The sequence below is a fragment of the Electrophorus electricus genome, chromosome 8 (assembly GCF_013358815.1).
Source record: "Electrophorus electricus isolate fEleEle1 chromosome 8, fEleEle1.pri, whole genome shotgun sequence".
In the NCBI taxonomy this organism is placed as follows: domain Eukaryota; kingdom Metazoa; phylum Chordata; class Actinopteri; order Gymnotiformes; family Gymnotidae; genus Electrophorus; species Electrophorus electricus.
Genome location: NC_049542.1, coordinates 10,473,394 through 10,489,296, shown reverse-complemented (window position 1 = coordinate 10,489,296; position 15,903 = coordinate 10,473,394). Strand labels below are relative to the sequence as shown.

Here is a 15,903-nt window from a genome sequence, read left to right as displayed (position 1 = left end):
TTCAGACACTCTAACATAAATTAAGTGTCCCCACATCAGGCAACATCATTTGAAGTTCACAACCTTCACAACCACACTCCTTATACATGTTGAATACATGGGAATGTGAAAGGCATGCTCCAACACTGCTCTTCTTTCTAAAGTCAGTGCTTTGCCCTACTGCTCCACTACTAATATGTGACTTTGCTCAAACTTCTTATCAGATTTGCAAAAGCTGCACTGTCTGTCTGGTGCACAATACATACCCAGAACAACCCCATGGATATATATAAAGGTTAATGGCTTGCAAGCCATTACTCAATAAACAATTGTACAAAATGTTATATTAGACATGTATTACACATTTCCACACTATTTATATATTGTGTGGTTTTGTGAACCAATCACTTGGGTAAGCTTATTTCAAAAACCAAAACTGTTAGTTCTCATGAGTAAAGGTATGTATTCACATGAACTATGATAAATTTGATAAATGATATGATATGAACTATGATATATATGATAAATAGACACCATTTTTCATCATTATGGCCATATTATTTCTTAATGCAGTATCCTAGGTTAAATGCTACCTCATTAGGAAGAGAGCTGAGATTGGTTTGAACACTTTGATATGAAACATATGGGTATCATACTATAAGAACCTTTAAAGTGAATTTAAGAAAATATACAAAAACAGAGGGAAATGCCCTTAGACTTCAGAGCACTAAGGCCCATTCTACCTAGGACGAGACTTGTCTACAAGCTTGGCTGGTGTAGTGCTCAATCTGATCTTTTATTATCATCTACAGTATGTACCCTTGTTTCTCTAAAATCAGTGTGTGGTCTATTTACAGAATTGTATTAAACATGGAGGAAAGGACATGCTTTTAGAATGCCTGTCCAAATGCACTGCAACAGTTAATGGGGGAGAGGGTGGTGGTAGCAGTGATAGGTATGTAGACTCAAAAATGTTATGCTGTGCTCTTTCAAATCTCAAGTATTGAATTGTTTGTAATTTTGAAGATATATACCTCTATGTGCTCTTGGGAGAATTTTATTGTTAGTGTATGTGAATGCACAGAATTTAAGGAGATGTTTTGAAAAATGTGCCAGGTTACAAATATCGTACACTGATAGACACCAATGGAAAGCCTATTTTAGATTTCTCAACAAGGTGCAGTTTGAGGCATTTCTGTGTGATGATCCTGGTATGCAGCTTGGACAACTGTAACCTCTGTTATAGTTCTTTTTTATCCTCAGCTCCAGTATAAAACAAAATAAGCAAAACTGGACACCAGACATGCTTTGGCAGAATTGTTTTGTCTACGTGGAAAATTGTGTAAATCTCATTTAAAAACAAAAGAACCCTGCTAACTCAAAATGAAACACATTTTTAAGACTAAGAAGGGTTTAAAAACGCTTCCATTCTCAAAATTATCTTAAATTGCTGTCCACCCTACCTCACAAATCTCAAAAATTCTATTAATGAATCTTCTTTTATTTTGTAGTGTACACCACCAAATTCTGTCTTCCACAACTGGATTTACATACTACATGCAACACAACTATGTACTTCATCCTCTACTACATTTCTGGTCCTGTGTATTACCTTAAGTGGTTTAACTTATCCCATAGGATGTGTAATTTATTGTGCTTCTGTAAAGTAAGAGAACCAAATCCTACAGACTTTTAATCACTGAATGTTCTGCATGCAAGCAAGCAAGAACATTCCGCATATTTCAAGTCTGAGATTTTTCTACTTTTAACAGTAGGTATAGGATGCACTCAAATAACTTTATTCGATAAAATTTGAAAAGATGTAAGCATAGCTGCTTTTAAATATGATATTACATTTCCCTGAAGTGTTTTAGTGAAACTTGAAAAAAACATTTGACAGTAAATTGCAAAACCATAAAAATTAGGGGGAAAACAGAATATCAATGAATTATTAGAATATAAATCCTGTTTTTAAATGTCTGTGATGAGTGAAAGAATTGGTTCTTTCACATTATACAGCTACTGCTTCAATGTATGAGAAAAAAAATTTACCTGTCAAAAATTGCTCCTACACCTGCACTGTGTGCACTGTTTCTGTGGACATGGAGGCCAGTGGCCAACAGAATGCCATCCTTTACTGTGATGGAACGATGTGAGAATGAGGCAATCAGTAGTTCATTCCAGCCTAGGAGAAAGGAGAATAATAGAACAAATGGTGTAAAAATACCTTCAAGTAGATGCAATTCTAGATACTTTTGTTTAAATATTGATTTTAGTCTCTGAGCACCATACTGGCACATCTCTGTTCTGTTATTTCTTAATTGGAGATGAGCCATTTAATCTACACAGTCTACTGAATGTTTACAGCAGTTAACCAAGTTTTTGGACCTCAACAAAAGGTCTGGGAAATGCAGCACTCTCACAAATTATGCTGACATAATTATTTTCTCAAAATCTTTTTTTATAACAAATGTTTCATTGACATAAAATGGCCATCATCATCATGGTAGGACATAAATGATCTGTCTGAAGTATACCTGCATTGTTAGTTTAAATTTTTATGAAAAAATGCTTCAGCAAGTCAATAATAAAATTCAGTAAATTTGGTAGACCGGTGTTCCTTCACTCCAATAGTTTCCTAGGTACAATTATATTTGAAACGTGGTAGCCCAAAACTTCACTAAAACATTTTACATTGGTTTTTCCTTTGTCACCTGTCTTTTGGCATGTCCATGCAATTAACAGATTTACTAGATTTGCATTTCCTGAAGGAAAAACATAGTGCTTGAAAACATCTGAGTGTGTGTGTGTGTGGGGGGGGTGTACGTGTGTGTGTGTGTGTGTATGTGCCCCAGTGAATTTGCATGCATGCATGCATGCATGCATGCATTTGTGTGTATGCGTGTGCATGTTAGCGTATGTGTATATGGCAGAAGTGTGAGGACTATGAGGAAGAAGAGAAAAGTATGTGTGTTTCTGTGAAGACTGAGTGGCTTATTGTGACATCATCGATGGCAGTTAGAATTTGAAGTTCTGCACATTCTGCCATTCATTAAACTTAGCTTCATTAAAAACTACAAATCTGATCACTGCTGAGAACCTTCGACACAGTTTGAACAGAGTCTGTACGGTAAGATGTATTAACTGCAGAAACTATAATAAAATAAGGACTAGATTTGCATTTCTTGAAGGAAATACATAAGTGCTTGGAAAGAGCTGAAAGTGTGTGTGTGTATATATGTGTTAATGAACATGTGTTCGTGGTTACTATGCTGTTAGTAGGTGGTTGCTAACTGGTTGCTATGGTGTACCAGTTGGTTGCTATGGTCTTTCTAGCTTGTTGCTATAGTCTGTGGGGTGTGTGTGTTTATGTTCATTTGTGAGAGTGTGCAAAACTCTATGTGTGTTAGCGTGTGTGTGTGAGATATATATATATATATATATATATATATATATATATATATATATATATATATATATATATATATATATATATATATATATAAAAAAATATAAATGGCAGAAGTGTCATGAGTGAGAAGGAAAGAGAAGAGAAGAGGGGCCATGTGTGTCCTCATTTTTAAAAAATGCTCCCAGAGCCAGAATATTTTCATAGTTAAAAGGTGTAATTACTTCAAAATTCAAGTTATATTCTAACTTTAATGCTTTCTGTGTTTAAATCTGTTGTCTATTTATGTTCATGTTTGGTTTTATTGACATATGTATTCACAATACAGGGTATTCATAAATACAATTAAATTCATATACCACAGCAGCATTTCTATAAGTTATAAAGAAGTAAAAATAAAATGATAAAGTAATTTAAATTGAAAACCAACAATAAGAAAATGCTAGATTACATAACATTTTACATTTACCAGCACGCAGGAGGATGACCTGATCATCGAGAGCTAACTCTGAGAAGTGTGGGATCCTCTTGGCCCACTCCACCAGAGTGAAGAGTTGCTTATCAGCTGCCTGACAGATATTAGTGACAGGATCGTTTGGCTGGAGGAGAGAAAGAGCACCAAAGAGAGCATACCCAAGAAAGATTGCAAGAGAGAGAGAGAGCGAGAGCAAGGGCATGAGTGAGAGAGTTAAAATATACATAAAAAAACTTAACAAGCTTATGTACATCGGAATTGCAGTGGGGCTTTCACATAAATTCCACTTTCTTAAGTGAATGCCAAAAACAGTGATTTATAAGCATTAATGTGTTTAGATTATTAGCTCAGTCACTCACAGAGCTGGTTCCTGAACTTCCATCAGTGTGAAGTTCGGTTTTCTGCTCCACGGCCATTTCTGCTTCTAGAATCTTTTCTACTGGCATCTCCTCATTTACTGCACTAGTGGACTCCACTTCCCCATCTCGCTCTTTGTTCCTTTGACGCTCTTCCTGAACGGCTGCAGTCCATGCACAAAGTAAAAAGAGACAAAAGGGAAAGAGACATAAGAGAAAAACATAGAAGAGAAGAGAAGAAAAGAGAAGAGAAGAGAAGAGAAGAGAAGAGAAGAGGATATGCACATAGATATACATACTGGTTAGTTTTAAAGTCATGTTTGCATGCTTTATAATATAAACTAGCTCATTCTGAACGTGTATAAAATTCAAGAAACTTTTACTAAATGGTTAATTAAGGGTTTTGTTATGACTGCAGTTGAAAGATTCTACCCTACACTTAACAAAGCCAGTGTCTAAAGTGTTGACAACAACCCAGTTCATTCTACATCCCCTACATGCGCACATACACACACACACACACACCCCTCCTTCCCTCTTTCTCCTTACATCGTTGCCGTTCATCTTGGACCACTACAGAAGGAGAGGGAGGAAAAGACAGAATGAGAGGAAAAAAAGAGGGACACAGGGGGACAGGGGTTAGTATTGACAAAATTTCCCCCCTTCTCCTCTTTGTCTTCTCCCATTCTTTTCTTTTAACACTATAATTGCCACTACCCATAATTACCCACTTTAAACCATTGTGGTTATAAGTTTTCCATATAATTTATTTTTAACTTCACATCTACAGACTTCAAAGCAAAGTATCAACTGATTTTTGAAGAACAATTTAATGTTTAAATCAAAAACTTGTCCCTTCATCTCTTACACCATTTGCTGTGAGTGCACACTTGCTTTCACTCTCCTTACCTCTTATGCCTTGCCTTCTATAGCAAGTATTTTTCTGGTAGGTGGCATAATATGTACAGAGGTAAGAGGTCTTACCTTCTCTTTTCATGCCCATGGCCAGGCATTTTTGGTAGCGGCAGTACTGGCAGCGATTCCTCTGGCGCTTGTCGACCATACAGTCCTTGTTGTCTCTGCAAGTGTAGCTCAGGTCCTTTCTCACAGTGCGCTTAAAAAAGCCCTTACAACCCTCACAACTGTACACACCATAATGCTTACCTGAAGACATCAGAAGAAGGATGGAAAGAGAGAATGGGGTAGAAAAGATGAAGGGCAGGGATAGGTCATGAGTGCAAACTCAGTTATGGCCTCCAGTGATATCATTAATTATTAATAATTATGGTTTTGAATTGATTTACTTCCTACTGAATGAATATGATGTCATGTATCAAACTAAGCAATATTACTGTAAAATACTGTACATGATGGATTTTTAAAGTAGATTATTTATTCAGTATTTTCAAGATTCTTGATCTTTTCTTTATCTAGTCTACTCTACAAAGCTTGGCCACAATTCACAGAACTGAGTCTCTTCTTAACTGATGTGCAGCAGAGTGTTTAGTGCCATGACCATTCTTTTAGTTTTCCACTTCTCTATTTTTTTTTGTATGTCTTGTTATGTACCAGAGGAGCGGTCCCCACAAATGGAACAAAGGCGTTTCTGAGAGAGTGTGGGTCCAGGGCTGTGGCCTGAAAGTGGCTTTATGCCAAATGGTGGCTTTACGTCATCTGAACTGCTCACAGCATGCAGGCCTGACATGGACACTGTAGAGTTGATCTGAAAAAGACAATGAGATGCATTTTTGTGTTGTTTTTCGTGTTGATGTATCACTGTGTGTGTGTGTGTGTGTGTGTGTGTGTGTGTGTGTGTGTGTGTGTGTGTGTGTGTGTGTGTGTGTACCTTCCCCCACGTGTTGTAATAGCCCCTTTGTTAGCCTGGCTCCTGCTTATTCCTGATTTCACCTGTCCCTTGTTCTCTGCACAATCAATTTGTGTAAATAATTCCCTTTGTCTAACACACTGGTTGTTGGTCATTGTCTGTACTGTCTGTATTGTTTGCTGTGCTTTGTGAAAAGTGCAAACTGCTTATCATTACGTTCTTTGTTTTGTTTTTGTAATAAATATTTTTTATGTTCAGAGACTTGCACCTGCTTCTTGATCTTTTTTCAGTCACTCACCTATGTCACACCAAGAATGACAACAATTATTTCAGTCCAGAACACCATAACTGTAGAAACATTGAAAATACTCTGGTAGCAGACCCAGGTGTGAGGAAAATAAAAAATATAAACAGTCACTGAAAGGATTAGACAGTTTTATTTATGCCATTCATAAATGTTTGCATGAATAATATTTACAAGTGAATTTATAGTGAAAATGTATATGTACATACCCTTTCGCCAAAGCCAAGTTACTTACGAAAGAGGCCAACATGAGCTGGGTATAGGTCATTCAATGGACTTTAAAGTACAATAGTAGGGCAAGCAGTATGGAATTACAATTTATATTTGACTGTAAAATGTATGGACACCTGTTTGGTATCATTTTACTGTGCATCACTAGCGCCAAGTTGTTCAAAAAGTTAATCTGGATCAGAGTTATCTGGATTTGGAAAGCTCATGTTCTGCTGTCAAGGATCAGCACAATATAGACTATTAGCACTGTAGAGAACAGGTAGAATAGCCAGCATGGGGTCATTAAGTGTTTTTATTTGAAAAGACAGAAAACAGCACAACTAAACAATTACAATCCTCTCTAACTTGCAACTTCTTTTAAACAGTTTTGTATGTGGTAATAAAACTATTTTGGAACAAAGTTTTAAAAGTTTGGAACAAAGAGCAATTTGCTCCTCAGTTTCACCTAAACAACTATACCTTGTTCTAGCACAGTATTATATAACAATCTGAAATACAGGTATGTAACACTGCAATTAAAATCTAGTTATTAGTCCCAAAACCCACAAAATCTCAATCTACAAAGACTCAGATATGATGCTGTGCCTTTCTACAACTAAAAAAGTTTGCACATTGTGAATTGTTATAGGGGATGAATAGAAGTCTGGGGAGAGTTCAAAATAATTTCTTCTGTCTTTTCTGTGTTCACACTTTTCTGTGCTCACACCAGTCTACTGACCTACTAAAACCACTGAAATGAATTCATATCACCTTGTTAGTTAAGTCCTCATAACTTTAGAGAAGTCACTGGAACAAAAGTGGAAAACTAAAACAACCTTGCTGAGCTCCAACATTTGTAATGACTAGCAAAGACAATGTCTTGTTTACTTTTATCCATTGCACTCTATTAATGAGAAAAGCATTAAACAAAATGAGGATTAACATCTAACTGAACCATTTTCATCAAATATCAGACTGAATTGTATTATTGCTAAAAAAAAATTATTTTTAAAGTCCAAAAAAGTGCTCTGGCAAATGGGTAGGGCCTGCTTAGACGTTTTGAGTCAAGATGGACCAGTGTGACAACTGGATAAATATGCTTAAGAGAACATAAGACATGTTGCTGAGCCTCAACCCATCTCAGCTGCTGTGACTCCTCCCACCACCTCCTGATGCCCCCTGCTGTGGTTCACCCCCACCTCTTCTCCATCGCCCTGAGCAGACGTTCTTTTGCCACATGGGTTTCAAACACACCTACACTCATGGATCCCAAATTAGGACAATTTGGAACCCAGAATAGATGTCCTCTGCTTATTTGTTCTCATTGCTCATTTTGTTCTTTATTGTTTATTTTGCTGCTATTGTGGCATCCAATGTTGAGGAGGATGGGTCCCCCCTTGAGTCTGGGTTCCCCTGAAGGATTCTTCGTCATGCTCTTAGGGAGTTTTTGCTAGCCAATGCTCCCCTTGGCTTACTCACTAGAGGCTTTGATTCGGTCATCTGTAAAACTTTGTGAAAATGGCTGTTGTAAAACATGCTATATAAATAAATCTGACTTTGACATCCATACATGCTGTCACAAGAAAGTCTACTGTGTCTCCGGCACATTTTCAAGAGCATGGAGGAGATACCAGTACACGGGCCAATAAATAAAGAGCGCTAGACAGGGATATAGAAAGATATCAACCCAGCAGTAGGACCAGCATCAGTTCCTTTGAGAGTATAGCTCTACATAATGACTTCCAGTAGGCTACTGATGTACATGTTTCTGACCAAAATTGTCAAACAGACTCCATGAGGGTGGCATGAGGGCCTGATGTGCTCTATTGGATTTTGCAGAAAAACGGACTCTTAATAAGCTGCTGGCAATTATGGACAATACATCACACCCCCAGTACACTATAGTGGACAAACAATGAAGCACATTCAGCAGAAGACAGATACAGCTGTGCTGTGCTAAGGAGTGCCATATGAGATCTTTTCTCCCCACTGTAGAAGACTGTACAACGAGTCTCCTTACAGCAGGGACACTACCGACCTCCTGGTGTATGAACTGTGCTGAGTTACACCATACTCATATGTCCAGTTTATACTATCATTTACATACTATCTATTATGGTGCACTCATTTTCACTATTACTTTTATCAGATCTGCTATTCAAGTTCATTTTATTTCTGCTCTCTAGATTGACCAATTTTGGCACCCTAGCTTCTATTATTAATAATATTTTTACACATAGTTTCACTACCTATTTTCTCCATTAGTGAATAATCACTTATGCAGCTCTTTTGGTTTTCACCAAGTTTGCTGCTTTAGTTTTTATGGTGGCAATTTGCATCAACTCCAAATTGTTATGAAGAGTGATCAGATGAATTGCGAAGTCATTCCTTGCCATGAAAATTAACTTAATCACAAAAATTACTGCATTCCAGCCACTGCAATTAGCCCTGCCACAAAATGACCTGCTAACATCATTTCAGTGATCTCGTTAGCTCAGCTGAAAGTGTTAATAAGGACAAGGCAGCTGATAGCTCCCTGTCATGCTGACTGAATTAGAAGAGCAGACTGGTTGTTATAAAAGGGGTGGTGGTGCTTGAAACCATTGTCACCTTGTTAGCCACACTTGCCTCCAATTCACCATTGCTTTGCATCAAAAGGGCTTCACAGACAAGGACATGAAGGATAGCACCTAAATCAATCATTACTGATAACCATAACTGATAAATCAATTTATTGAATCATCAAGGAGAGAGTTTCAATTGCAGTGAAGAACGCTTCAGGCCACCCAAGAAACTCAAGAAAGCACCAGGACTGTCTCCTAAAGAGGATGTAGCTACAGAATCAGGTCAAGCAGAGCTTGCTCAGGAATGGCAGAAGGAAGGTGTGAGTGCATCTGCATGCACAGTGAGGTGAAGGCTTTTGGAGGATGACTTGGTGTCAAGAAGGGTAACAAAGAAACTACTTCTCTCCAAGAAAAACATCAAGGACAGACTGACATTCCGCAGGAAGCACAGGGATTGGATTGCAGAGGACAGAGGACTGAGGTTATTTTCTTTGATGAAACCCCCTTCAGACTGTTTTGGACATCTACACAAATGATTGTCCAGAGAAGAAAAGGTGTGCATTACCATGAGTCCTTTGTCATGCCAACAGGAATCCAGAGACTATTCATGTGTGGAGTCGCTTTTCATTTGGATGACCCTTGGGGATGTGGGTTTGCTGATAATTTTGCCTAAAACACTGCCATGAATAAGGAATGGTATCAAAAGATCCTCCAAGTACAACTTCTCCCAACAATACAGGAGCAATTTAGTGATGAACAATGCTTTTCCCACCATGATGGAGCACCATGTCACAAGGGAAAAATGATAAAGTGGCTCAGTGAACAAAACATTGATATTTTGGGTCCATGGCCAGGAAACTCCCCAAAACTCAATCCCATTGGGAACTTGTGGTCAATCCTCAAAAAGAGGGTGGACAAACAAAAACACAGAAACTGTGATCAACTCCAAACACTGGTTAGGCAGGAATGGGTTACCATCAGTCAAGATTTTGCCCAGAAGCTGATATCCAGCATGCCAAGGTGAATTGCAGAAGTCTTAAAAAAGAAGGGTCAACAATGTAAATATTAAGTCTTTGATTAAACTGGATGTATTTCAATGAAATGCTTATAAAAGTATTTCACTATTCCATATAAACATGACATAAGAATCTAAAAAACTGAGGCAGTAAACTTTGTGAAAATTTGTATCAGTCTCAAAGCTTTTGGCCATGACTACTATATAAAGACATTTCTCACTTGTGTTCTCATATGTTTCATCACTTAACCTCTGTGAGTACCTCCATTTTCTAAGCTCTTTTTAAACAATTTGAACTTGTACCCTTTAACACTAGTTATCTGAAATTGTATATATAGCACAATGATCATTCTAGTTTCAAATTGAATTAGACCCTTGGGCCAACACATTCATTCAAACCCATCATTTAGGTTCCACTTCTCATCTAATACAGAAATGTTAAGCACATTTTATTTTGGGGTTTATAATATGTATGTGGATGCTGGAGAGGAAATTTCAGTTATGCTCTACATTTCTTGATTCACCGGGGTTTTGTCAGATAAGGTGAATACTTTTGAGCATATACATAGATGTACTCAAGAGCTACACAGTATTTTCCACAAGGTGTCCTAGACATCTCCAAAGTGCCCAAAAAAATCATCAGTCACTATACATCAAAATGCATGTAATAATTATTTTGCTAAAACATCACAACAATGTTTGGCAACTTAGTAAAAGACAATATTAGCTTCTTTTTTACTAGCTTCATTGCTAATAGCATGTGTAGGCAGTTCCTGAATGACCAAGCCCACGATGATGGCCCCTCATGTTCCCCAGACCTGAATCCAACTGAGAACCACTGGGACCTTATGCATCAGTGCATAAGACACTGCCAAGTATTCACAGACTGTCCAGGAGCTCAGTAATGCCCTGATCCAGGTCCGGGAGGAGATCCCCAGGAGACCATCTGCCATCTCATCAAGAGCATATCCAATTCTTGTCAGCAGTACATACAGGCATGTGGGTGCTACACACTACTGAGCCACATCATATGTTATGACAAAACTGAATCCACTTGTGATTTCTATTTTTTGCTTTGATTTTCAGTGTAATTTTGAATCCAGCCTTCAGTGGGTTAACAATTTTGGTGTCTACTCACCATTATTTCATCATTTTATTCTCAGAGAAGTACACAATTTATACCAACAAATATTTTTTACTTGAATCTTTCATTTATCCAGGTATGATGTGTGATTTATGTGTTCCCTTAATTTTTTTGAGCAGTATATATCTGATTCTCTCATGTGGGTGTTTTGTGTGATGTATAGGTCAAATACAAAAAACAACTACTAAATAAACAAATACGCAGGATACAAATAGTCTGAGATCCTTCCAAGGTGAGTGTGGAGCAGTAGAAACTCAGTCCAATTCTTTTCATGATTTTCTCATAATGACTAACCAATTGTTAAATGAAACCAATCTGTAAGTCAGTGCTGCATAAGCCCTACAACTAGCATCAAACTTTCAATGTAGGAAGCTGACGTTCACTGACACAGCAAAGAGGTAGGTTTTCCTTTCAATTCAAATCAGTTGCTGAAAAAGCTAAACTGCACATAACTAGAGCATTAGAAGTCAGTTAGTGACATGGAGCCAAATGTTTGTGTGTTGTGTCTTACAATCAGTATCAGATGACAAGCTTCTGGTCACGTCAGTGATAATGCACTGACAACAGAGGGGTCACCTGGATTACAATCTGCTTTTCAAGAGGTGCCCCCTACCAAGTGCTAAGTAATGTCCTTGTCCCAAGGTTTGGTTTTTTTTACATTTTCTTCTATATTAGATCAGCTCAAACAGAGCCTAAATTATGGGGGAAGAAAACCCTGGATGTGAATAAATGTCTTGCCCTAAGTCTCTACTTGAATCCTGAATGATTATTGTGCTATATATACAATTTCACATAAGTAGTGTTATCTGAAGTACAAAGTGTAGAAGTACAAATCATTCAAAAATGAGCGTAAAATTGGAGGTGCACATGGAGGTTAAAGATCATGTGTCTATTTGTTTTGGGTTTTTTTTTTTAATATGCAATATATTGGTATTTTGTCAAAATGTTCCCTAAATACCTGTTTCTACTCTTAAAAACCCATATGTGTCAACCACTACAAATATTGCTGCATAGTAGTCTTCTATATTATTCTTGTTTAGTATAAAATATCACAAAAAGCAATCATGATGCTGTATCTTTGAGAGGAAAGAAGTACAAAGGAATGACCTGCATATTTTTACATGCACAAAACCATTCCATTTTATAAATGAATCATTCAAGTTGCAACAATGCCTAGATAAACATTACAGCAAGCTTGTTCTCAGAGTAAGCTCAAATTCCAATTTTGTTTAGCTAGAATAAAAGGTTGAATGGTCAATTAACCAAAAAAAGAAAGAAATATTCAGTGAGTCATCTTATTCCCCACATAAAGATCAATGTAGAGCACTGCATTGTATGGAAGTATACACATCGATTTTTTAAGTAGTCTAAAGTACATTCAAATATCTCTTACCATTCTTAACCACTCTTAGAAGGTCATTTAGTGTTTCTTTTGTGATGTTTTTGAGTCAAGGCTATGGTCACTATATTGGGAGACATGTTCGCCCCCATATTCAGATATCCTCAAAATGTCCCCCTAATATACTGAGGTAAAAATTAAAATATTTCTACGCAATACCTTCACACAATGTAAGGATCAATCAGTGTTCCCATCTGTTGTTGATGGGACACTATTGTACATTTACATTTACGGCATTGTAACACCGCACCACCATACCAGCACTGCTGACTAGCTGGTAGACTTTCCTGACTCTGACAGGAAAAGGTAACATTAATGTCAATGCATCATTTTGTGCTGAAACTGTAATTATATTAATGATTTACTAAAAAGTGTCAATAATTGTATGAAGTGGAAACTAACATTTTTGTCTGAAAATGAGCCAATTTGCAAATACTAAATCAATAATCCATCACTATTGATGTTAGCTATCAAAGCTAAGTTACCTGGAAAGTAATCAGCCACACTTTCAGGCACCACACAATTGCGACGGGCATATTCAACTAATGTTAATGTTTTAATATTTTTGCTAGATTTGTTAGAAATCCCATATAAAGTCTCAGTAAAGTCAATCACTGTAGTGATGTATGTGAACATGTAGAGTAGCAGCTTTAATTTATTGCATACATGAGCATGCTGACAGGTCAGAGAGAAAAGGTGACTTGGGGGTGCATGAGAAAAGGAGTATCATTGATTGTGAAGATCAAATAATACTATTACAACAGTCTCATCCTAATGTACAGACTCCTGTTATCAGTCATATATCTATCAAGATTCTTTCTTGTCACTAATTTAGTGATGATAATTATTTTTCATCAAGGGAGAAAATATGAGGATAATGACAGGGCAGGGAGAGAAGGTGAGGTGGAGGCAAGTGAGAAAAGGAGCAAATAAATATTGATGGTTAAGACAAGTAATGACCTTACAACAGTCATCCTAATGTTAATTTAAAATATTTAAATGTTAAATATTTTAAAATGTTAGTATTGCTTCTCATTGGTGTATAAGATAATACAATCAAGCAGGGACAGTGAGTCTGAGACAGATAGTGAGAGTGCGTAGACAGGAAGGTGAAAATGAAAGCACAAGAGATTTCAAGTTCATCTCATGAGTTAGTGAATTCCCTGTCCACAGGTAGACTTGGTGCCACCAATATTCAGTTCATGGATATGGCCTTGATTTAAGTATAAGTATGTTTTAAGCATTTTAATTTTATTAATACCAATTTCTTAAACTCACCAGATTCAAGGAAAACATAGAAGCTTGCCAAGATCTTCATAATTCAATACAACTTAAACATTTTTGAATTACTAGATGTACTGCAAAATATTTAAGAAAAGATGCTATCCTCTCTATTGAGTGTGGGTCATAAGCACCTTTCTACATGACAAAGACTCCAAACATTCTTCCAAGGCCACTGCTGCATTCTTAAGGAAGAATTAGCTGAAAGTGTGGCAGTGGCCAAGTATGTCACCTAAACATCGATCGTACCAATAAATGGAACCTCTTGGCCCTTAAAATTAGTAAGAACAAACCATAAATAAGAGCTTGGGTTCACTGTGTAGATTTGTAAAAAAATAAAAAATTATATATATATATATATATATATATATATATATATATATATATATATATATATATATATATATATATATATATATATATATATATATATATATATATATATATATATATACATACAATCTTTTTGTCCTTAGTTTAGATTTGTAAACTTAATATTGGACCATCTGTGGAGAATTTTGAACACATGTTCAGGCAGCACTATCCATAAAAAAGCAAAGCACTCAAAGAGATCATCCTTCAGGAGAGGAACAGAAGACACCTGACAGCATGTCATGGGATTGTACACTCCATACCAAGAATGTAGCACTTAAAATTAATGGAGGACAAATTAAGTACTAGTATGTTAATTATTTGTTACATTTAATTAAAGATTAATTAAATCTTCTTTGCAACCCTTTATTTATGCAGTTGCATAAACATTTTTTAAAAAGGCTTTTCAATTAGATGCATCCTGTCTGTCTTACTTTTCACCACTGAATTTCTCTGGCTAAGGTAACATGTACATCGACAATAATATTTAACTTATAATAACATAGCCCCTCTTCAGAACTTTGAGACAGGCCAGGCTGCAAATGGCCAGCCTTTATAGTGAAAATGAAATTTCAATGGTCAGATTTCATGTCATTTTGCTGACAGACTTAAAATAAAATATCACCAGAAGGGGCACATTGGCACATACACAAGACAGAGTCCCTACAGCCACACTAATAAGCAGTTTTAATTAGTACCAGTCTTAGATGGAAATGCATGTTATAGTAACCAAAAATATGTAAAGGGAGCCTATATGAATAGGTTATTTTATTAAATATGCTTATATATATTTTTTTATCCACTTTTTTGTTACCTCTTCTCTGAAGGGTTAGTGCATCAATGCATTTAGACATAGAAATATGTTCATAGTGTACTCATTTACACTGTGTACTGTACACACACATCAATCAACATATCAAAATTCAATTCAATGGTCAGCTACAGATCTTTAAGTCTCCTCACTGAACATTATTATCACATATTTTAACAAGCCTTTTTTAACACTGTAGATATGTATTGCTATTGATGTGTCTTGTTCCTAAAATATTCTGCTATTTACTAGTCTTAAAGGGGAAATCAAATAACATTAAAAACTTTACATTACATGAAATTGTAACCCTAAAGTGAGGGCATGTTATAATTTTATTTGCTGTTTGTATTTCTGTGTTTTTGTTTTCTGTTTTTTTAAACTTGCTAATATTAATAATAAAAATGTATTCACAAAAAGTGTAACCCTAAAGGTTGTCTTCACATCGAATATAAAAGTGTTAAGAATATATAGTGTTAAAAATACAAAAACACCCCCATTTAGACTACCCTTCTGTTCTAATAGTGTTCATCTCTATATACCACTGTAATCTGTGGCTTATGCAAAAATGCCAGACAAAGAATAACTTTTGACCTAGGCTAGACCTAAATGGCCTAAATGTTATTTGCCTCTTTCCTGAACATCTGTGATTGTAAAAGAAATTATCTTGCCTCAATGAATATATATAGAAAACATAATACAAATTTACAGGATATATTTAACTAACAATTTATAGAATGAGTTGAAATCTTAGAAGAGGTG

General features: G+C 36.2%; 1 protein-coding gene across 6 annotated transcripts in view; it reads right to left on the bottom strand.

The window, feature by feature from the left end:
* The window catches only part of rxrba (retinoid x receptor, beta a), a 35,366-nt gene that overhangs the window by 17,709 nt on the left and 1,754 nt on the right, over positions 1–15,903 (bottom strand). For 4 of the 6 annotated variants that reach the window (XM_027031695.2, XM_027031699.2, XM_027031698.2 and 1 more), the window contains exons 4-9: positions 5,789–5,942; positions 5,204–5,383; positions 4,769–4,792; positions 4,223–4,383; positions 3,858–3,987; positions 2,032–2,164 (exon numbers count right to left, since the gene is read on the bottom strand). In XM_027031695.2, the coding sequence (XP_026887496.1) occupies positions 2,032–2,164; positions 3,858–3,987; positions 4,223–4,383; positions 4,769–4,792; positions 5,204–5,383; positions 5,789–5,942 (782 nt within the window). The remainder of the gene's footprint in view (positions 1–2,031; positions 2,165–3,857; positions 3,988–4,222; positions 4,384–4,768; positions 4,793–5,203; positions 5,384–5,788; positions 5,943–15,903) is intronic. The other 2 variants (XM_027031697.2, XM_027031701.2) reach the window with 1 other exon arrangement.